At 40.7% G+C, this 17,042-nt stretch overlaps 2 protein-coding genes across 5 annotated transcripts in view; one reads left to right on the top strand and one right to left on the bottom strand.

Annotated features, from left to right (window-relative positions):
• pccb (propionyl-CoA carboxylase subunit beta) overlaps nt 1–2,135 on the bottom strand; it is a 76,533-nt gene extending 74,398 nt beyond the window's left edge. For 2 of the 4 annotated variants that reach the window (XM_078563613.1, XM_078563611.1), the window contains exon 1: nt 1,372–2,135. In XM_078563613.1, coding sequence (XP_078419739.1) covers nt 1,372–1,791 — 420 coding nt within the window. In that variant the 5' untranslated portion in view covers nt 1,792–2,135. The remainder of the gene's footprint in view (nt 1–1,371) is intronic. The other 2 variants (XM_078563612.1, XM_078563610.1) reach the window with 2 other exon arrangements.
• Nucleotides 2,136–2,255: 120 nt separating this feature from the next.
• msl2b (MSL complex subunit 2b) lies at nt 2,256–13,668 on the top strand. The gene is made up of 2 exons (XM_078563608.1): nt 2,256–3,186; nt 10,266–13,668. Exons 1-2 carry the CDS (start codon nt 2,919–2,921, stop codon nt 11,894–11,896), a joined length of 1,899 nt encoding a protein of 632 aa, XP_078419734.1. The 5' UTR covers nt 2,256–2,918; the 3' UTR covers nt 11,897–13,668.
• Nucleotides 13,669–17,042: the final 3,374 nt, after the last annotated feature.

Here is a 17,042-nt window from a genome sequence, read left to right as displayed (position 1 = left end):
CCGCCAACTCCAGCACGATGCCAATACCAAACTGGTCTCCCGTCAGCCGTTCCCTCTGTGACACCTTGGTCCACTCCACCATCACCCCCAACACCTCATCCCCTTCCCATGCAATCGCAGAAGTTGCAACACCTGCCTGTTTACCTCCTCCCTCCTCATCGTCCAAGGGCTCAAACACTCCTTTCAGGTGAAGCAGCACTTCACTTGCATCTCCTTCAATTTGGTCCACTGGACTCGCTGCTCCCAATGTGGTCTCCTCTACATTGGGGAGACCAAACGCAGACTGGGTGGCTGCTTTGCGGAACACTTTCGCTCAGTCTGCAAGCATGACCCATACCTTCCTGTCGCTTGCCATTTCAACACACCATCCTGCTCTCATGCCCACAGGTCCATCCTTGGCCTGCTCCAGTGAAGCCCGACGCAAACTGGAGGAACAGTACCTCATCTTCCGATTACGCACTTTACAGCCTTCTGGGCTTAACACTGAATTCAACAACTTCGCACCATGAACTCTCTCCTCTACTTTTCCCATGTTTTAAATTTTTTTTTTCAAATTTACTTTTATTAAAATTATTTATTTTTATTCATTCATTGAGTTATTTTTCATCCTTTTTCCCCAACCACCTTCACCCCTCCAACCCCCCCCCCCGCCCACCCCCCGCCCTCCCAAAAAAAACAGGGCCATCTGTCACTTATTTCTATGTTGTTCTTTCACAGAGTGCTGACCCTTGTCCTGCCATTAACACATTCTGCTTTCTTACCTTTATACCACTGTCTATGCTCTTCACCACAACCATTAACACTCCCTTTGTCTTCTGTCCATGACATCTTTTCCCCCACCTATCACTGATCTTCTATCTTGCTTCACCTTCTCCACCGTGCCGTAACAGTATAAATTCCATCACACTTGTACTCTTTAGCTCTTAAGAAGAGTCATATGGACTCGAAACGTTAACTCTGTTTCTCTCTCCACAGATGCTGCCAGACCTGCTGGGTTTTTCCAGCATTTTCTGTTTTTGTTTCAGATTTCCAGCATCCGCAGCATTTTGCTTATATCTTTCGTCTTCTTGTGTTCGAGAGCATAATGACACAATTTAATCAACAGAAATATGGAATCTCCAAGACGGGTTATTGTTTAACTGAAATATTGGCGATTATTCATTACAACCAGGATTAGTGGCCCAGCTGCTCAGCCTGTGGAACCAGGATCTTTAGGCTTGGGGGCCATAATCGCAGTTTTTTATGATGGCGAGCTTCACAGATTAAATAACAGCGAGATTACAGAGAAGAAATAAGCTTGAACGTGTGGTCGTTATGATTTAATAATTTCCAGCCAGTAAAACACTGCCACGACTGATATGCCAAACATACCCGCTTGTGCTGGGCATCTATCCTGTGTTGACCTCCTCCCAGCATCGCCCTCTGAGACTTCTTCTCGATTCTCTCTTGCACGGTCAAGTGGCTGACTGAATACCAATGCCTCCGCTCCTCGGTAATTCTGATCGCTGCGACAGCGGGTGAGACGTTTTTACGAACCCGCAGCCCGCCTGCCAGCAGCCGAGAACGACACAACACCGTCAAGCCAGTCGCCATGATCCGGACTGGGTTCTCGGTTTCTGGCTGACCAAACACACTCGAGGTAGGCGGTGCGTCAGTTGATTGGCAGAGCGAGAAACCAATGAGGTTCCTCAGCTGCGACAGTGGGTAGGATCTCAGCCAATGAAATGGGAGTAGGCGGACTTGTGACCTGCCAGCTCGGTGTGAACCGAACGTGCGCAATGAGTCCTTCATTCATCTGCGCGCTTTGTATTCTGGGAGTTGTAGTCCAGAAGGAGGGTTTTAGAAATGAACGCTCACACTATCATCGCCCACTGGAAACTACAGATCCCTGTTGCCTCACCTGCGAGCCCAGCCCGTTAGCGCGAAGGACCTCAACAGGGCTCCGCTCCTATTGGCTGAGCGGCCGAGCAGCGCCCAGCTCCGACCTCCATATAAAAAGCCACTCCACTCGGCCTTGGAAACATGTAAAATCAAAAAAAGCGTTGCAGGCGCGGAAGACCGGTTTCTAAACATAGCTTTATTCCTACAAAAAGTAGGCGAATAAAACCGAGGACAATTATTTTACACCCCAGCCTACATTTAAAAAGGATATAATTAATATCGAGAGCGAGTCAATTTCTTTTTGAAAACAAATGAAGCCGATCAGGCATTTGGGAAGATTACCTTCGTCTTTCTACCAGTCACGTGACTGGCGCTCGAGCTCTTTCCGTTTTTTCCTCTTTAAACGAACGTTTCCACCATTTAAAAAAAAATCCACCCCCCCGCATCTCCTCCAATAATCCAAACCCGCCGCTACCCTTGGCGTTTCCTCCCGAATCTGGGTAAAATTTAGACTTGGTGGGTGGAGGGGAAATATATCCCGTCAGCGGGCGTGAGAGGGAGGAAAGCCGCCAGCGGCGGGGGCTGAGGATGATGGTGTCGATGTCGGGCCCGGGGCGGCTTGTGAGGGATTGAGCTCTCATCTCGTTCGGGCGGTCTCTCTCTCTCTCGCCTCCCCTCCATTTCGTCCGTAGTTTCTGGGTGCCGCCGGGGCTCCGAGGAAGAAGGTGTGGGGGTGTGTGAGGGACGGAGGCGAGTTCTCGCGAATGGCGAGAGGTGCGCGGCCGGGGCCCGCTGCGCGCGCGTTATCCAGTAGGTGCCGCCGAGCCCGGAGCCCGCGCAGCGCGGATGGGGACAGGGCTCGCGGACTGTAGGCTCTCCGCCGCCCGCCCGCAGCGCCGCCGCCAGCAGCACCGTTAGTATCATGGCTCCGCGAGAGGAAGCGAGCCCTGGGAGACTACAGCCCGCCGAGCAGGACGACGACAACAACAACAACAACAGCAGCAGCGGTGCCGCCGCTGACACCCCGCTCTAATTAAATGGACGTTGGCACCGCCGCGGAAACTGGGCGTCGGAGAAAGAGGAATCGGAAATATCCCCGTCGGCGGCAGCCTCGGCATAACGGCCCGGCCCGCTCCGGCTCCGACTCCGCTGCCGTCGCCGCCATGAATCCGGTCAACGCCACCAGCCTGTACGTGTCGACTTGTCGCTACATCATGCAGTGCGAGCCGCAGGAGCCGGGCTCCTTCTCTGAGCTCTACAAACTGCTCCCCTACCTGCGCCAGTCTCTCTCCTGCTGTGTCTGCGGTGAGTGTTTTAGAAGCATTTTTTTCTTTTCCTTAAAAAAAATTAATGCAATGAAGCCCTTCTAGGAAAATACAGGGAATGGAGCCACTCGCTGTCTTTATTTGTCCTTACAAAAGGAGGGGGTGGATCAGTACAATTATATAACGAGCACTGTTATATTTTTAAGCTTGATTTTTTTCCCTCCCCTCTCTCATTTCCAGTGCATGTGTTTTCTGTATGGAAGGGTTTGTGCATTGCACCAGAGGCCTGCTTCTATTCACCAATAGAGCTACATCTGAATTTGAATTTTTAAAAAGCCTTTCGATGGAAATTGCAGATTGTGCAAGTTCAATTTAAATTGTGTGTGTGTGTGTTACGTTCTCTCCCCTCTTTCCCCCCCTCCTCCTCCTCCTCCTCCTCCTCCGTGTAACTGGCGTGGTTTCCCTCCCTTCGCTTGAATTGAGATGTATTCTTTGCATTGCAGCAAGAGGCCTACATCGTTTACAGTATTCGAGGAGTAAAACTGGAATCCGCGATTCTTATCGCGGAAACCTGACTGAGTTTTGAATCTTTAAGTACATCAAGTTAGAATAAGTTTATTGTCTAATTGCACACTGATGTTTAGAAATATATATTTTTCCTTCCCTAGTTGGGTCAGATTTATCTTGCACTGCAGCAGAGGCCTTCACTGTTTACAGTGTTGTGCCATGCATGCGTTTTTATCTTTGCCGAAGACATTTTTTCTGCGATTAATTTAATACAGTTTAAAGTGGCTATAATCGAGTCCTTTTCAACAGAATAACGAAAGCTACATTATTCGTTTGTTTCCCTGTTTGCATTGCAGCAGAGGTCTATAGTGTTGTTAAAGCTGCGGAGCTCCGTTTGTATTTAACATTTTCACCCATAACTCGGATCACATTAAAACCTGCCTTTCTTAAATCAGCGCTAGAGTGCTTCAGTATGGCTAAAACAGTTACTGAACTGGTTCATTGATTTTTGTTGCAACAGGTCTGTGCTTTTTATAATATCGATCACAAACACAATTCGTAATTTCCCTTCAAGCCTTTAAGTACAAAGATGACATTATTTGAATGTCTTTTATTCGTCTGAACACCCAAAGCGTTTGTACCCATTCTTTGCTCATTTCTCTGTAATCTGAGATCTCAAGCAATAAATTCGTAGCCTTGTAATTTGCAATTCTCTGGCTTGAAAATAAATTACCACGTGTTTTGAGAGATCGATGGTTTCATTACCATTTAATGATATTTTTAGACAGATGATTTCAATTTCTCTATGATTCACTAAGTTTTTAATGTGGAGCAACATTATTAATGAATTTAATCTGCGAGTAGTAACAGGTGTAAGAATTCCAAATAAACACTCGAAAAGGAAAAGTTTTTCTTTTCCTTATTTGGAATTGACCAGCTATTGTTTGTATAAATCTGAATGGGAAGCCTGGTTGTTTCAAATCCCCGCCCTCCCCGCCAATTGCGTCGGCGAGTGCAAACCCCTCTTATAATCTGGTTACAAATTGGGTAATCTTTTGAAGTAAATCACTGCCATTTGTTACCAAACCTGGATATATCTTGAGCTTTGTTAAAGTTGCAATTCTGCGTTAGTTGACCTGAGTACAGGAATATGCATGCCCACAGTAACGGGACGTTCTTGTATTCTGCCCAAAAGTAAACATGCACACGTGTTTGCTGTGAAGCTTCGGTCTGGAGACGCAGCTAGTTCACCCAATGAGCAACTCGGTTCCTATAGCAATGCATTACTTTGTCATACCTCTTTAGATTTTTATTCTTTTCATATATTCAATTTAATTCTGAAAATTACATCAAAACCTCTGTCATCTTTGGTAATATTGCATCAAGTTGAATGACCTTGTGTGAAATGGTTAACCTGACAGTTTTATGGTTTTGACAAATGTCACACTCTTAATTGCATCTCAGGCTCTATAGGGCCGTGTATTTACTGATCGTTTGAAGTGATTAAGGTATAGGAAATTTGTTCTTCAGTGCATAATGCGAGTAGTTTCAATTTTCTGCATTCTTTCGGAGTATTCTTTTCGTATTGGTGAGGAAGTGTTGCCCCCGCCACCCCCCCCCCCCCCGCCCGATCTCTTTATGTTTGGCCCTCCGAGTAACCTATTCTTCATCTCCTGTGATTTAAGGTACTCAAGGATCAAAGGCTCTCTACTTCAATATTTTTGTTCGCTTATAGGGAATCCTCCACTAATAATACAAAAATTGGATTTGTTGTGTGGGAATTGTACACTTGGACCCTGACAATTAGTGGCTGTCTGTTGACTTGTTAACTTGCTGCACTCCCAAATATTTACTGATTCCTTATTCTGTTAATTGGGTCTCATCTAAGCACTTTTAATGCATAAAAGTGGGGAATTATGTTTAAAAGTGGATTTCAGTAAAAGCCATGCAGAGCAATGAAAACTCTTGATATCACCCATATAGAAAACTTCTTGAGTTTTTTTTAATTGTGTTGCTCTTGCAGTTATTTCTAGAGAAATTTGGTACTCTTGAGGTAAACAGTGCAAGTAGTGTTGAAGGTCACATTTAAGTTATATTTTAAATTTTATTTATATAGAATGTTTGCTATGTAGACATTCAAATTTCAAATTGTAGTAAAACAACTTTTTAACATTTAAGTGTCCATGGTGATGTGTGCTGTCTAGTGTTTGCCATTTGTTTCTGCTAAATATAGATTGTTGTATGGCTTTATTGAAAGAAAGATGTAATATCATAACACAATTGCCATAATAGCAATTTTGATGAATGGTTAAGGTAAAACACAAATGATTGAACATGGATAATCGGGCATTCCAATGTATGCTTTAAATGTCTTTTACTTAAGGGCAGAAGGAAGGATGGAGATTAAAAGTAAATTAGAGAAATGATACTAGTCTTTAAATGTTTGTAATTATTCTGGGGCCCCAACTGTGTTTCCAGTGTTTGTATGTTTGTGTGTGAATAGTTTATTTTTGGACAGTAGGTTGTAGGTTGCAGGCTTGTTTGAAATTGAGTTTGAATGGAGCCATTCTTGATGGTCAGTTTTGTTCCCTTTATCAGTAGATCAACTCTGATGCACAGTTATCTTGCTGCTAAATCCTCAGTGAGATCATTGGCAATGTCTGATCTCTGGACCTGTACATATAGAGTATCTGAACACTGGATAACAGCTTCTGTTGCAGTATGTCTGCTTTTTTGATTTTGTTTCATTCACTAACTTACTACATTCATGAAAACATTAAGTGGTTTTTGTGGTGGATTTGGCAGGGTAATACAAGGTTCAGCTTTCAGGGGTTGCAGAAAAGTTACAGCTTAAGACCTTATTTCTGTCTCTTCAACCACTTCACTTGGGGGATAAACAATGTTGGATGGGAGAGAGACACAATTTTACATGGGCTTGGGAGGAGAGCAAGAGAGACCTTCTTGCAATTTTAGGGGGATATTTATATTTCACTTTCCTTCCCTTCACAACCCACCTCCTCCACCAATATTGGGGGAGGGGAGCCTTGAGGTGCCATGACTAAGTTTGAGGATGGTGAATGCAGCTTTTTACAGCTCAGGGGAATGGCTTCAACCCCAAATCAACCTGTGGAAAGTACAAGACTTCTGAATTAAGTACCATGAGGTGAGCAGATTGTGCCCTGAAGGGAGGAAGGAGAATCTGGTAAGATCCTGTGTACTTAGACCCTTTACATTTTGTCTATACTAATATCAGGACAACGCTAGTTTTCCTTTATATAGAATAAAGTAGAAACTTCATCTCCTTGGTACAGAACCATGCTGCAGTCAATTGTTTTCGGAACTTAAGTTTAATTTTAAAAAAAGAAGAGAATTTCCACCTTTTCTCTTTAGATTGGGTAAGTCGTTTTGTAAGAGGCAGCTAGTTGGTTAGTGCCTGATATGGTTTATATGTCTGCTTCGTTGTTTGGGCGCCGAGCTCCAGGCAGAGTGCCAAGAGTCAGGTCATTTAGTATGCATTAGGGAAAATAGCAAAGATAATCTGCAAAATGTGTACGCAATTAGTCCAAATCAGAAATGACAAAGAAAATGTATCCACAATTACTCCCTGCAGTTGTAACAACTTTTTAAAGCAATCTTGTTACACTTCTCTGTATTATATTCTGTAAAAACAAAATTTACAGGGCTTTGGGGAAAGATCAGGGGATTGGGATTAATTGTATAGCTCACTTAAAGGGCCGACACAGGCACGATGGGCAGAATGTGCTATATCAACCCAATAATATTGATACTAATTTTAAGAACTTTGGGATGCAATAGGCAGTCTTGATTTTCATCCAAGTAAGGGCAATTTGAGTTCTTTAAGATTAGGCACAGGTTTGAGATTTAAAAATGTGAAAATAAAGTAAAACCTTCAATCCGGTTGGCATGGTGCCATAGTAACAGCTATTAGTACCCCCTTCACATTAATCTAGTACCAGAACAAATATGTTACATAAAGAAATTGATTTAACAATCCTGTAAGATTGTAGTAAACGTCCAGTAGATCAGCCTGTTGCATCTTATTTGGTGTGTATAACATAAATATTTAGTACCATATTAATGAGACTGCCTTGTATGCCATTGAAGAAAAGGTGCTTAGTTTTCATATTGAGATTTTCAACTATCATTTGCATGGACGAGTGCTTCCTGATTTCCCTCCCAAATGGCCTAGCCCTTAATTTAAGACTATGCCCTCTTGCTCTGGATTCACCAGCAGAGAAAATTGTTCTCTGTATCTACCCTATCGAACCCATTTATCGTTTTAAGCATGATTAGATCATCCTCAATTTTATAAGCTTGTGGAAATACAAACCAAGTTTATGCAACCTGTTCCCATTTTTAACCTGTGAAGCCCTGGTATCATTCTGGTGAATCTGCTGTAATCCCTCCAAGGCCAATATATTTTTCCTGAGTTTTATTGCCTAAAACTGAATGCACTATTCCTTTGTATCTTTGAGTTTCAATTGCTATTTTAGAATTTTAAAAAAATTTAGTCCAAAATTGGGTGGTATTCCAGCAGTGTTCACTCGCACCAGAGAATTGCGTTGTAGTTTGTAGTTGTTGATTGTAATAAGAATTGAATTGATTTAGCTTATGGTGCACAGCCTACTGCTGTTAATTGTTAATGTTTCTTTACTTTTATTACTTGGTTCAGAGTTATTTGGAGGAACCTAGGGAGTTCTAAGGTTACATTGCCAGCTTTTACTGTGTACTGTCTACCACTTGGTATTGCAAGAGAAAGGTGAAAGTAATTAAGGTGCGATTACATTGTTACAGTGGTTACCAGCATGTTCTGAAGACCCATTGCCAACCTTTTCACTGTGTGCAATAGTAGAATGTCATCAGTGAGTTGAGTGTTTGCTGTACATGTTTAACTTTCTTTAGTAGAAGCTATGTACTTGTATTTCAGATGCATCTAGCTGTACCAGGGTTTGGAAAATGTTGCCCGTTGGTAAGGGAAATTGATATGAAGTTAGTAAAAGATGAGTATTGTTGGGGATTTTATCACTAAGGAAACAGATTTACTGATATCTTTTCTCTGCTGTAGCGTATGTTATGAGTGCTGCTTCAAAATAAAAATACTTTAATTGTTGTAGCCAGCATAGTGTTTCTATCAACTGCAAAAATGCTTTAGCTTTTCACTAGCTGAGAAAAACATGGCTGTCCCATATTTCTGATTTTTTTTTGTTTGAACTAAAATTGCTTCATTAAATGTGCAAACACCAAACAATTTTGTTATATTGTTAAGAAATGAATTTATCTATACATTGCTTCACAAAGTTTGCCTGTAAGTCCAACAACACCAGTTTAGCATGTTAGTTTCAATATGTGAGCTTCCAAATATTCTTTACATTTTTAAGTTTGTCTGAATTCACATATTTTGTTCAGGCATTGATGAATGCCTCTGATATGTTTACTCGAGACTGATTTGGAAGTCTCAGGATGTTTTGGCTTATGCTTAATAGGGAGACAAGCAATAGCTTCTGTCCCTTATGAGGAGCATTGCAATTTAAGAACATGGATTTAAATATCAAATTTAAAATTTTCCTTGTAAAATGGCTGGTGCACTGTTGGTTGAGTGAGTTATTACTGTTTAATGCTGCAGTTTGTGTTTTAATGGATAGCATGTTGCACTTGATTACACATGTTTAACAACTGTATTTTCTATAGTTCTGTTAAGTCCTTTGTTAGATCAATTTTACAAATGCTATGTAAGCAATTGAGAACTTAAAGCTGAAATTTAGATGATTTCCAGCAGTCTTGGTCATTTTAGAATGGCAGTAAGTTATGGACATGACACTAATAAACCAGTTGGTCTCTCTCTTGTTTAATTGAATTGTTCGTTTGAGCATCCTCATGAAAATCATCTGTGACTAAAGCTGTTGGGAGCATAGCTTTAAAATGTATGCATACACAGTGCATGCTAATTAAATTGTTCTTTTAAGCAGGTGACATTGAAAGGAAAGGTACAAGGCTATCTTTAACATGGAAAAGGGAACGATTGACTGTTCACTTTTAAGTTGCTTTCATTTACATAAGAATAGTTTATGTATTCAAATGGTCCATCTGTTTTCTCTTCCTTATTCTCTTTCTAAGTTGTAAATAGCCTAATGCTGCTAATATAGAAGTTCTCAGCTGATTTCATGGTTGTAGTATGCAGATAGTTTGTGAATTAAATGTTTGTAACCAGATTTTTTTTGGTCATGTATTGGTATTAATTTCCTTCCTATGAATGGAGGGATGTTCCACACATTTCTCCCTACAACAGTTTATCTCTCCAGGTCCAAAGCGTCAGGTGCAAAATGCCGATTACTTTTATTACTCCAGTTACTCCTTTTCCCTCACCCTGGGAGAAAATATATTTATCAAATGGGCAGAGACATAGCCATGGGAATTGTTTGAGCAGTAATGTATCAGCAGTTTGCTTAAAAAAATGCAAGAGATAAATTGTCTTGAAAATAGTTGGGAAACAAAACTGAAGAAGATTAAAACTTTTAAATATGATACATTACTGAAGTTTCATATTTTATCAACAGTACTTTCCAGATAAATTAATACTTTTTTCTTTTACAGGAAACCTACTAAAAGAACCAATTGCTCCTACAAACTCCACTTGCCAGCACTATGTCTGCAAAATGTGCAAAGGTAAAAAGATGATGATGAAGCCCTCCTGTAGTTGGTGCAAAGATTATGAACAGTTTGAAGAAAATAAACAACTGAGCATCCTGGTGTGCTGCTACAAGAAACTATGTGAATATGTAGCAGAATCCCCAATTTCACAGCATCTAGCTACTGTTATGGATGGTGCTCCTGACATCTTAACCCTGCTGCAAGAGGGACTCTCGTTAGACGAAGAGAGGCAAGGAACTTCTGCTTTGACCAGTACTTTAAATTTGTCGAATTCCCCAACCCCGTCAACCTCAGAATGCACCAGTGACCTGGAAACGGCAGCAACACCACGAATCATTGAAAATATTCAAAACAGTGAACGAGTTTCAAGTAATGCTGAACTGACCTGCTCTAGTTTCAATGGGTTGCCTGGTTGCAATGGACTTCCAGCTGGTGAATTTACTGTAAATATTATTTCTTCGGAAAATTCAGAAAGGCTTAATACATCCTGCACTGAGGAGGACTTCAAAAATAGAGACATTTCTGAAGGCTTGCAGGCAGTCAATGAAGTAGTTTCTTGTAGTAATGTCGATGTAGTGGGAGTTGACATTTGCAGTTATGGTGAAGACATAAAGCCGATTGGTTCTTTGTTATTTACTGGTGGACATGTATTTCAAGACTTAGAAACTGTTGCAAATAATCTTGAGGCCTGTAGCAATTACTCACAACCTATTTCTGAGGCAAGTACACCCAATGGACCTCTTATAGATGCCAAACCCATGTCCTTGCCTCCTAAAAGCAGTATTTTTGTTTCCAGCAATGCACCTCCTCACGGTATTCCCTGTGTAGCAGCAACACCTAAAATTGTACGAGGGAATCGGAAACGTTCTCGATCGGAGAGTGACAGTGAAAAAATTCAACCCCTACCTATTTCCAGCATTATACATGGCCCAACATTAGGGGCTGCTGCTCCTGTTCCTGCCAAACGAGAGACCAAGTTGTCCACAGAAACTGTAGTCACAGTGCCAAATGGGGGCACACTAAAAGTGGGCAAATCCTTGCTTGCGACCAGTAAAAGTGTTAAAAAGCACGCAGAACATGGAGCAAAGAAATCACACTCAAAAGTAAAGCAGGGAACAACCAAATCTAAAACCAAGGAGAAAGTTCATAGCAGTACTGTTATGCCTGGTAGCCCATCAAAAATAGCATACAAAAAGCCCCAAGAGAAGAAGGGGTGCAAGTGTGGACGTGCCACACAAAACCCAAGTGTTCTTACGTGTCGTGGGCAACGTTGCCCTTGTTACTCAAATCGCAAGGCCTGTTTGGACTGCATTTGCCGTGGTTGCCAGAACTCATACATGGCCAATGGCGAAAAAAAATTGGAGGCTTTTGCTGTGCCAGAAAAAGCCTTGGAGCAGACCAGGCTTACTGTGGGCATCAGCCTAACCAGCATCAGCAACGCAGTGCGTAATGCAAGCACGAGCGCAAGTGTCATCAATGTGACAACGGGGTCACCCATACCAACTTTCCTAGCTGCCAGTCCACATGACGACAAAAGCTTGGATGAAACTATTGACTATAGATATGACTGTTAGGTTGGAATTGATCTGGTAGACCTTAGGCTTGTCCCTGTTCATGGGGACGGCTACATCTTTAAGGCAGCTATAGTTCTGTTTTTGGGGAAAATAGACTTAGTTGAACTTGCCGTAGTGCTTTGGGTATAGATCACTTGAAGTAAATGTAAATCATCAGGCCTGGCTCCAAAAAGGAGGAATAGGTTAATTTGTTGAATAAGATGTAATTAATGAACTGTTGCAAGTGACTTATACTGAACAATCTTTGGCAAGAGAAATTTGACCTCATTGTTGCTGCTTATGCATTGTGCATAATCGCAAAAGGTTAAGGTGTAATTTAAAAAAGCAGAAAATGGTGAACTACAGTACGAACAGTTTAAGAAAATTACATGTAGAATATAATGTCACTTTTTATATGCAGATTATTTTTGTGTTCTCTAAATCAAAAGAAACATTGGTTTTGTTTTATTTTGGTAATGTCATTAGATGACCCAAGAATATATTTAAAACAAAATGCCTCATTATTTTCTAATGACTGCATTAGCATGAATCAGTTGCACAAAGCAAAACACTCCCATTACACCTGTGTAGTTACACATTCAAGTAGAAATAAGGATGACACTTTATAGACGCACATGATATATATTTTCTTCCCTCAGGTCTGCTTGTTTCATTAGGAGAACCATCTGGTGCTCAATATGTAATTCTGTCATGAATGGTGGTTGCTGGAAGACCCCACCCCACCCTGCACATGCACTTAGATGCCTACAGTTGAAGAGGGTGTTGAAGCTATGTTAACGAAAGTGTGTACAGATGAAGCTTATTGAGTCAGCTAAGTTGTGCACAGGTGTCTGTTAATTTGGCCAGAAATATTTTGTGCAAGCATTTCTCTACAATATTTGAGGGGCTTATTCTGTTATGAATTCAGAGTTGCATAATAATCTGCTACTATGCTGGATGCAGGCTACAGTTCTCCACAGTCTCAGTGGTGATATGAAAAGCAGCGTGGTGAAGAATTGACATTGATTCACCCCAAATGTGCATATTATAGCAATGCCTCTGCATTACTGGCTGTCTGCCATTGGGTAGCACAGCACTTATTTTGTACTATATTTACGAAGTGCACCCGTGGCTTCTGGTGCCAGATAGTTAGTACTGCAGCTGGCAGTAAATTGTTGGCATGTCTGACCACATTGGCAAATTCAGGTTTCACATTGGCACAAAGTCAGCTGCAAAACAAAACAACCAATACCTGTGTAATTATGCAATTTGGTCCACTTGTTCATTAAAATTGAAAAGAATCAGTACAATAAAATTTTCTAAGGCACTTCAAAAATGGGGACTAGTGCATGTGCTCTTCTCTTCCCCCTCACGCCCCTTTTAAAAAAGATCCAGTATTTCATCATTAATATCTCTTAATCCCGTTACATGTGTCAATGTGGCTGAACTGCTTGTACCACTGTCCACCATTGTAATGATGTATATGAAATTACTCCTCAGCCTCACTTCTGGTTTGGCACATAGCATGCACAACAATGGTTACTCACATAGTGTAAATGTGCAGGAAAACTTTCACATACAGAAGGAGATTGAATGGCACCTTTTTGTTTTTATAGTGTAGCTGGTGTCATATCCTGTGAATGTGGTCAAGTAGTGTTTTGAAGCCATAGGAATAATGTGATGTTTTGTGTCCAGTCTGTACTTTAATTTTTTGTTTTCTGTTTTTTCCTTTTTTTGTTTTGCGAGAAGAATTGAAAACTATTTTTGATAATGAGAGTAAATGGTGGAAAATGCTTCTTCAGTTTTCTTGTCTTTTTTAGCACCTAAGGCACCTACATTTTTTTTAATATTTTATGTCCGTGGTAGATTAATGTCTTAGCAAAGCTATGTTTCTTTGTATTTGTGTAATGTGATTTCTGTATGCTGACCAAAAAAATTCCATTAATTGAGTAGGTGGTTGATCCTAACTCTCGCATGAACTCTGTGCTTGCTGTTCGAGCATTGAAAACAGAAATACTGATATATAACCACACGAAAGTCCGTGGAACCATTTCGTGACATTTTTGCAAAGCTGTGAAGCTGTATTAACACTGTTGATTTCCTGTTACTCGTGGTAAAAGTTGGTGCAGATTCCATTGAGGAACCTAGAGAAAAAATTCCTTAATTTTTTTTAATGCTGGTATACTCACTGCCGCTTTTCCGGAACATGTATGAGAAAGTATTGAATAAATACATTAGTTTTATACTACTCTGGTTTAGCTATATTCAGGATGCAATGGCTAAATTACTGCTTTGGCCAAAAGATGCAAAATATGTGTATAATAGCACAACTGGTCAGTTTGGTTCTGTTATGAGCTTTGATAGAGGATTAAATAGTCGCTGGATTTGCAGTCCAGTACCTGCAATTTTTTTTATTTTGGATTGGCAGGAAGCATAATTGGCTGTTGACCAAAAAGAAATAAGGCAGAACAAAATGTTTTATTAAGGGGTTATCATCATCAGTGCTCCCAGCTTTTTCTGAAAATGAAATGTTTTTTTCTTCTTGATAACCTTAAATAGTTATAAATACTGAGTCTGGTTGTGTTGCCATGAATTCTGTGTTGATGGAGCTGAATTAATATTGACATGTTATTAATTGAGGGTCCTTTACTGTCATTTCAACAAGGCAACATTAATTCAGCTCATTTGTATTGTTAGATTGAGTAGCTCCTCAAAACAGCAGCCTATAGATATATTAGTTCTTAATGTTGATACAAAAACTATCTCAAAATAAGAAAAGGACCATTTGGAGCACTAGTCTGCTACATCATGCTGATGCGGGAACAGTAGGTTAACAATCTTGACTGCCTCTTGGGGCTTAGGATGCAAAAATTAAATGCCAGTTTCTTACCCACATGGAAGGGTGCTTCATTGAGTATCTCCTCCCAACCATCCTCCAATACAGTGGTGGCATCCCTGTGTTTGGTTCACCTGCTTTCTAGCCACAGATTATACTTGAATGTGAGATAATGAGATTTATGTCCTGGAAAAAAATTGAATTGATATTTTCTTTTGTGAAGCTGCTGACCTTTTCTGGAATGCAATTCCACAAGGACTGGACCCTCGAGCAATTGCTGTTGACTATCTGACTGTGGTGAGCATCACAGCTGAATCTGATGTGCATGCTCTGTTTTCCAGCAGAGGCCCATGGATTTTGATAGGAATGGTGTTTTCTCCTTTGTCTAACACAGAGCATTGAGCTTTAATGGTGGCCTCCCACCTGCTGCCTCAGCTGAGGTCAATTAACTTGGCACAGACTGAGGATTAAAGTTGGGACCTTTTGGTATAGTGCCACAGAGTGGTCTTTTTTGCTCGCTAAACCATCAGAAGAAATTGAAGCCCCAAAATTCCTGGAAGTTCTATCCATGAGCATATGTAGCGCAATGAACCCTCAGTCTCAGGCCAGAGATCCCAAGGATGGAGTCTTAAATGATTAGTGTGGGTACAACAAAGACATCAGGGCAGTGCTCAGCTATTCTGACAGATGCTGAAGCTGTTCCTGCGCCAAAGACAAGTTCCTTGTGAGTTTTTCCTCCCTATGGTACAACTTGCAGGAATTTTTAAAAGTTATAGATCAACTATGGGATTGTAAACTTTTTCTTGGGAGCTTTTGGGGTCTCTGAAGGAAAACTGGTGTAAGTCCCCTTGAGCCTTTTATATGGGTTGAATTTTTCCAAAGAAGCTTGAGAGTTATCAACTCTGCCCCTATATCACATTACATTGACCAGGAAGGGTGGGGGAAGGGCAAGGACGAATGCAAACAGGGTGAAATCCCATTATCTGGTCTCAATTTAAATTGCTGCCTCCCCACCATGGTCAGGGGCAAGGAAGTTAAGCTTTCCATCGTTTCTGCCACCGGTAATTTTGGAGCCAGGATTTTATCTTAATGCTTCATTTATAACAGGTAACAGTTATAAAATTCATCCAGTATATCACAGTTATTAGATGTGTTCACTGCTGTTTTGTACAGCTTTGAATGTTAGTGGAATACTAAATACTTAATTAGACCTGGAAGTCTTGGATGAAGGCCACATGTCATTTTGAATTTGAGTACAGTCTGATTCAGATGCAACTTTGCCCATTTTATAAGTAGTTTGAAAAACTGCAACATGCAGTTGGAGTGACAGTTTTAATTACTAGTGAAGTTGTATTTAAAGCCCTTCATTTAATTACAAAACTTGTAATATACTTTTGAATTTAAAGGAACCATGTGCTATAAATTTATCCAGTCTTCAAAACGTAACTATTGAGATTGTTAGGCATAATTAACTGAAGTGTATGTAATGCTCTGAATATGTCAGTAGCTTTTTTGTGCTAGGCATTGTTCACAGATCATCCAGGATATGTCGTCTTATCTGTGTTGGCAAATCTTTATGTACATGTATATCAGGGACTTTGCCATGTGCAAATTGGCTGCCATGTTTACCTAAAAGATCTTTAGCGACTGTTTTTGCAAAAGTAGTTAATTGGCTATGAAGCTCTTAAGGATACCCTGTGGATTTGAAAGATGCCATATAAATGCAAGTTCCTTCCTAAGCACTATATTCTGTTTCAATTGTTCAGCTGTTGGCATTTTCATATGTATTTTATTCTCACCTGCCCCCTCTTTTTGGAAAATACGCATGAATGGATCTGACCGTCAGCAACAATCCTGATTGATCACTCACTTTAAATTGAAAAGCAGGATGGCACGACAACATTGAAGGTTTGTAAACTTCAGAAGTCAATAGAAATGGATACAATCAGTAACTAAGCTTACAAGCTGTAGGTGAGCGGAATAGTTTTCTTGTGGCTTCATTTCGGGTGAATTACAATTTGTCAGGTAAAAGCTGGTGATGAGGTTGACACTATTCGGTTCAATTTCTTCACCAGAGGCATGGATGTGCATTTCATTGGCTATGGCATAGAAAGATGGCCATGATATAGTGGAGATGGAAATAGGTGGCCTTAGTGATGGATTGGATTTTTGTTCTTTCACCAGTACTAAACAGTGTGAAGTAAGGAACTGGAAAGGGAAATGCAATGGGCGCTAGGGCCTGTGGTTTATTTTGCAATTAAACAAGATTGATTTAGTTTTACCACCAGTTGGTGTCTGAAAAGAAACATTTGTAAATCTACAATACCAGAG

The sequence above is a fragment of the Cetorhinus maximus genome, chromosome 19 (assembly GCF_964194155.1).
Source record: "Cetorhinus maximus chromosome 19, sCetMax3.hap1.1, whole genome shotgun sequence".
Classification (NCBI taxonomy): domain Eukaryota; kingdom Metazoa; phylum Chordata; class Chondrichthyes; order Lamniformes; family Cetorhinidae; genus Cetorhinus; species Cetorhinus maximus.
Note: the sequence above shows the minus strand (reverse complement) of the source record. Positions and strands in the feature narration are given on the sequence as shown.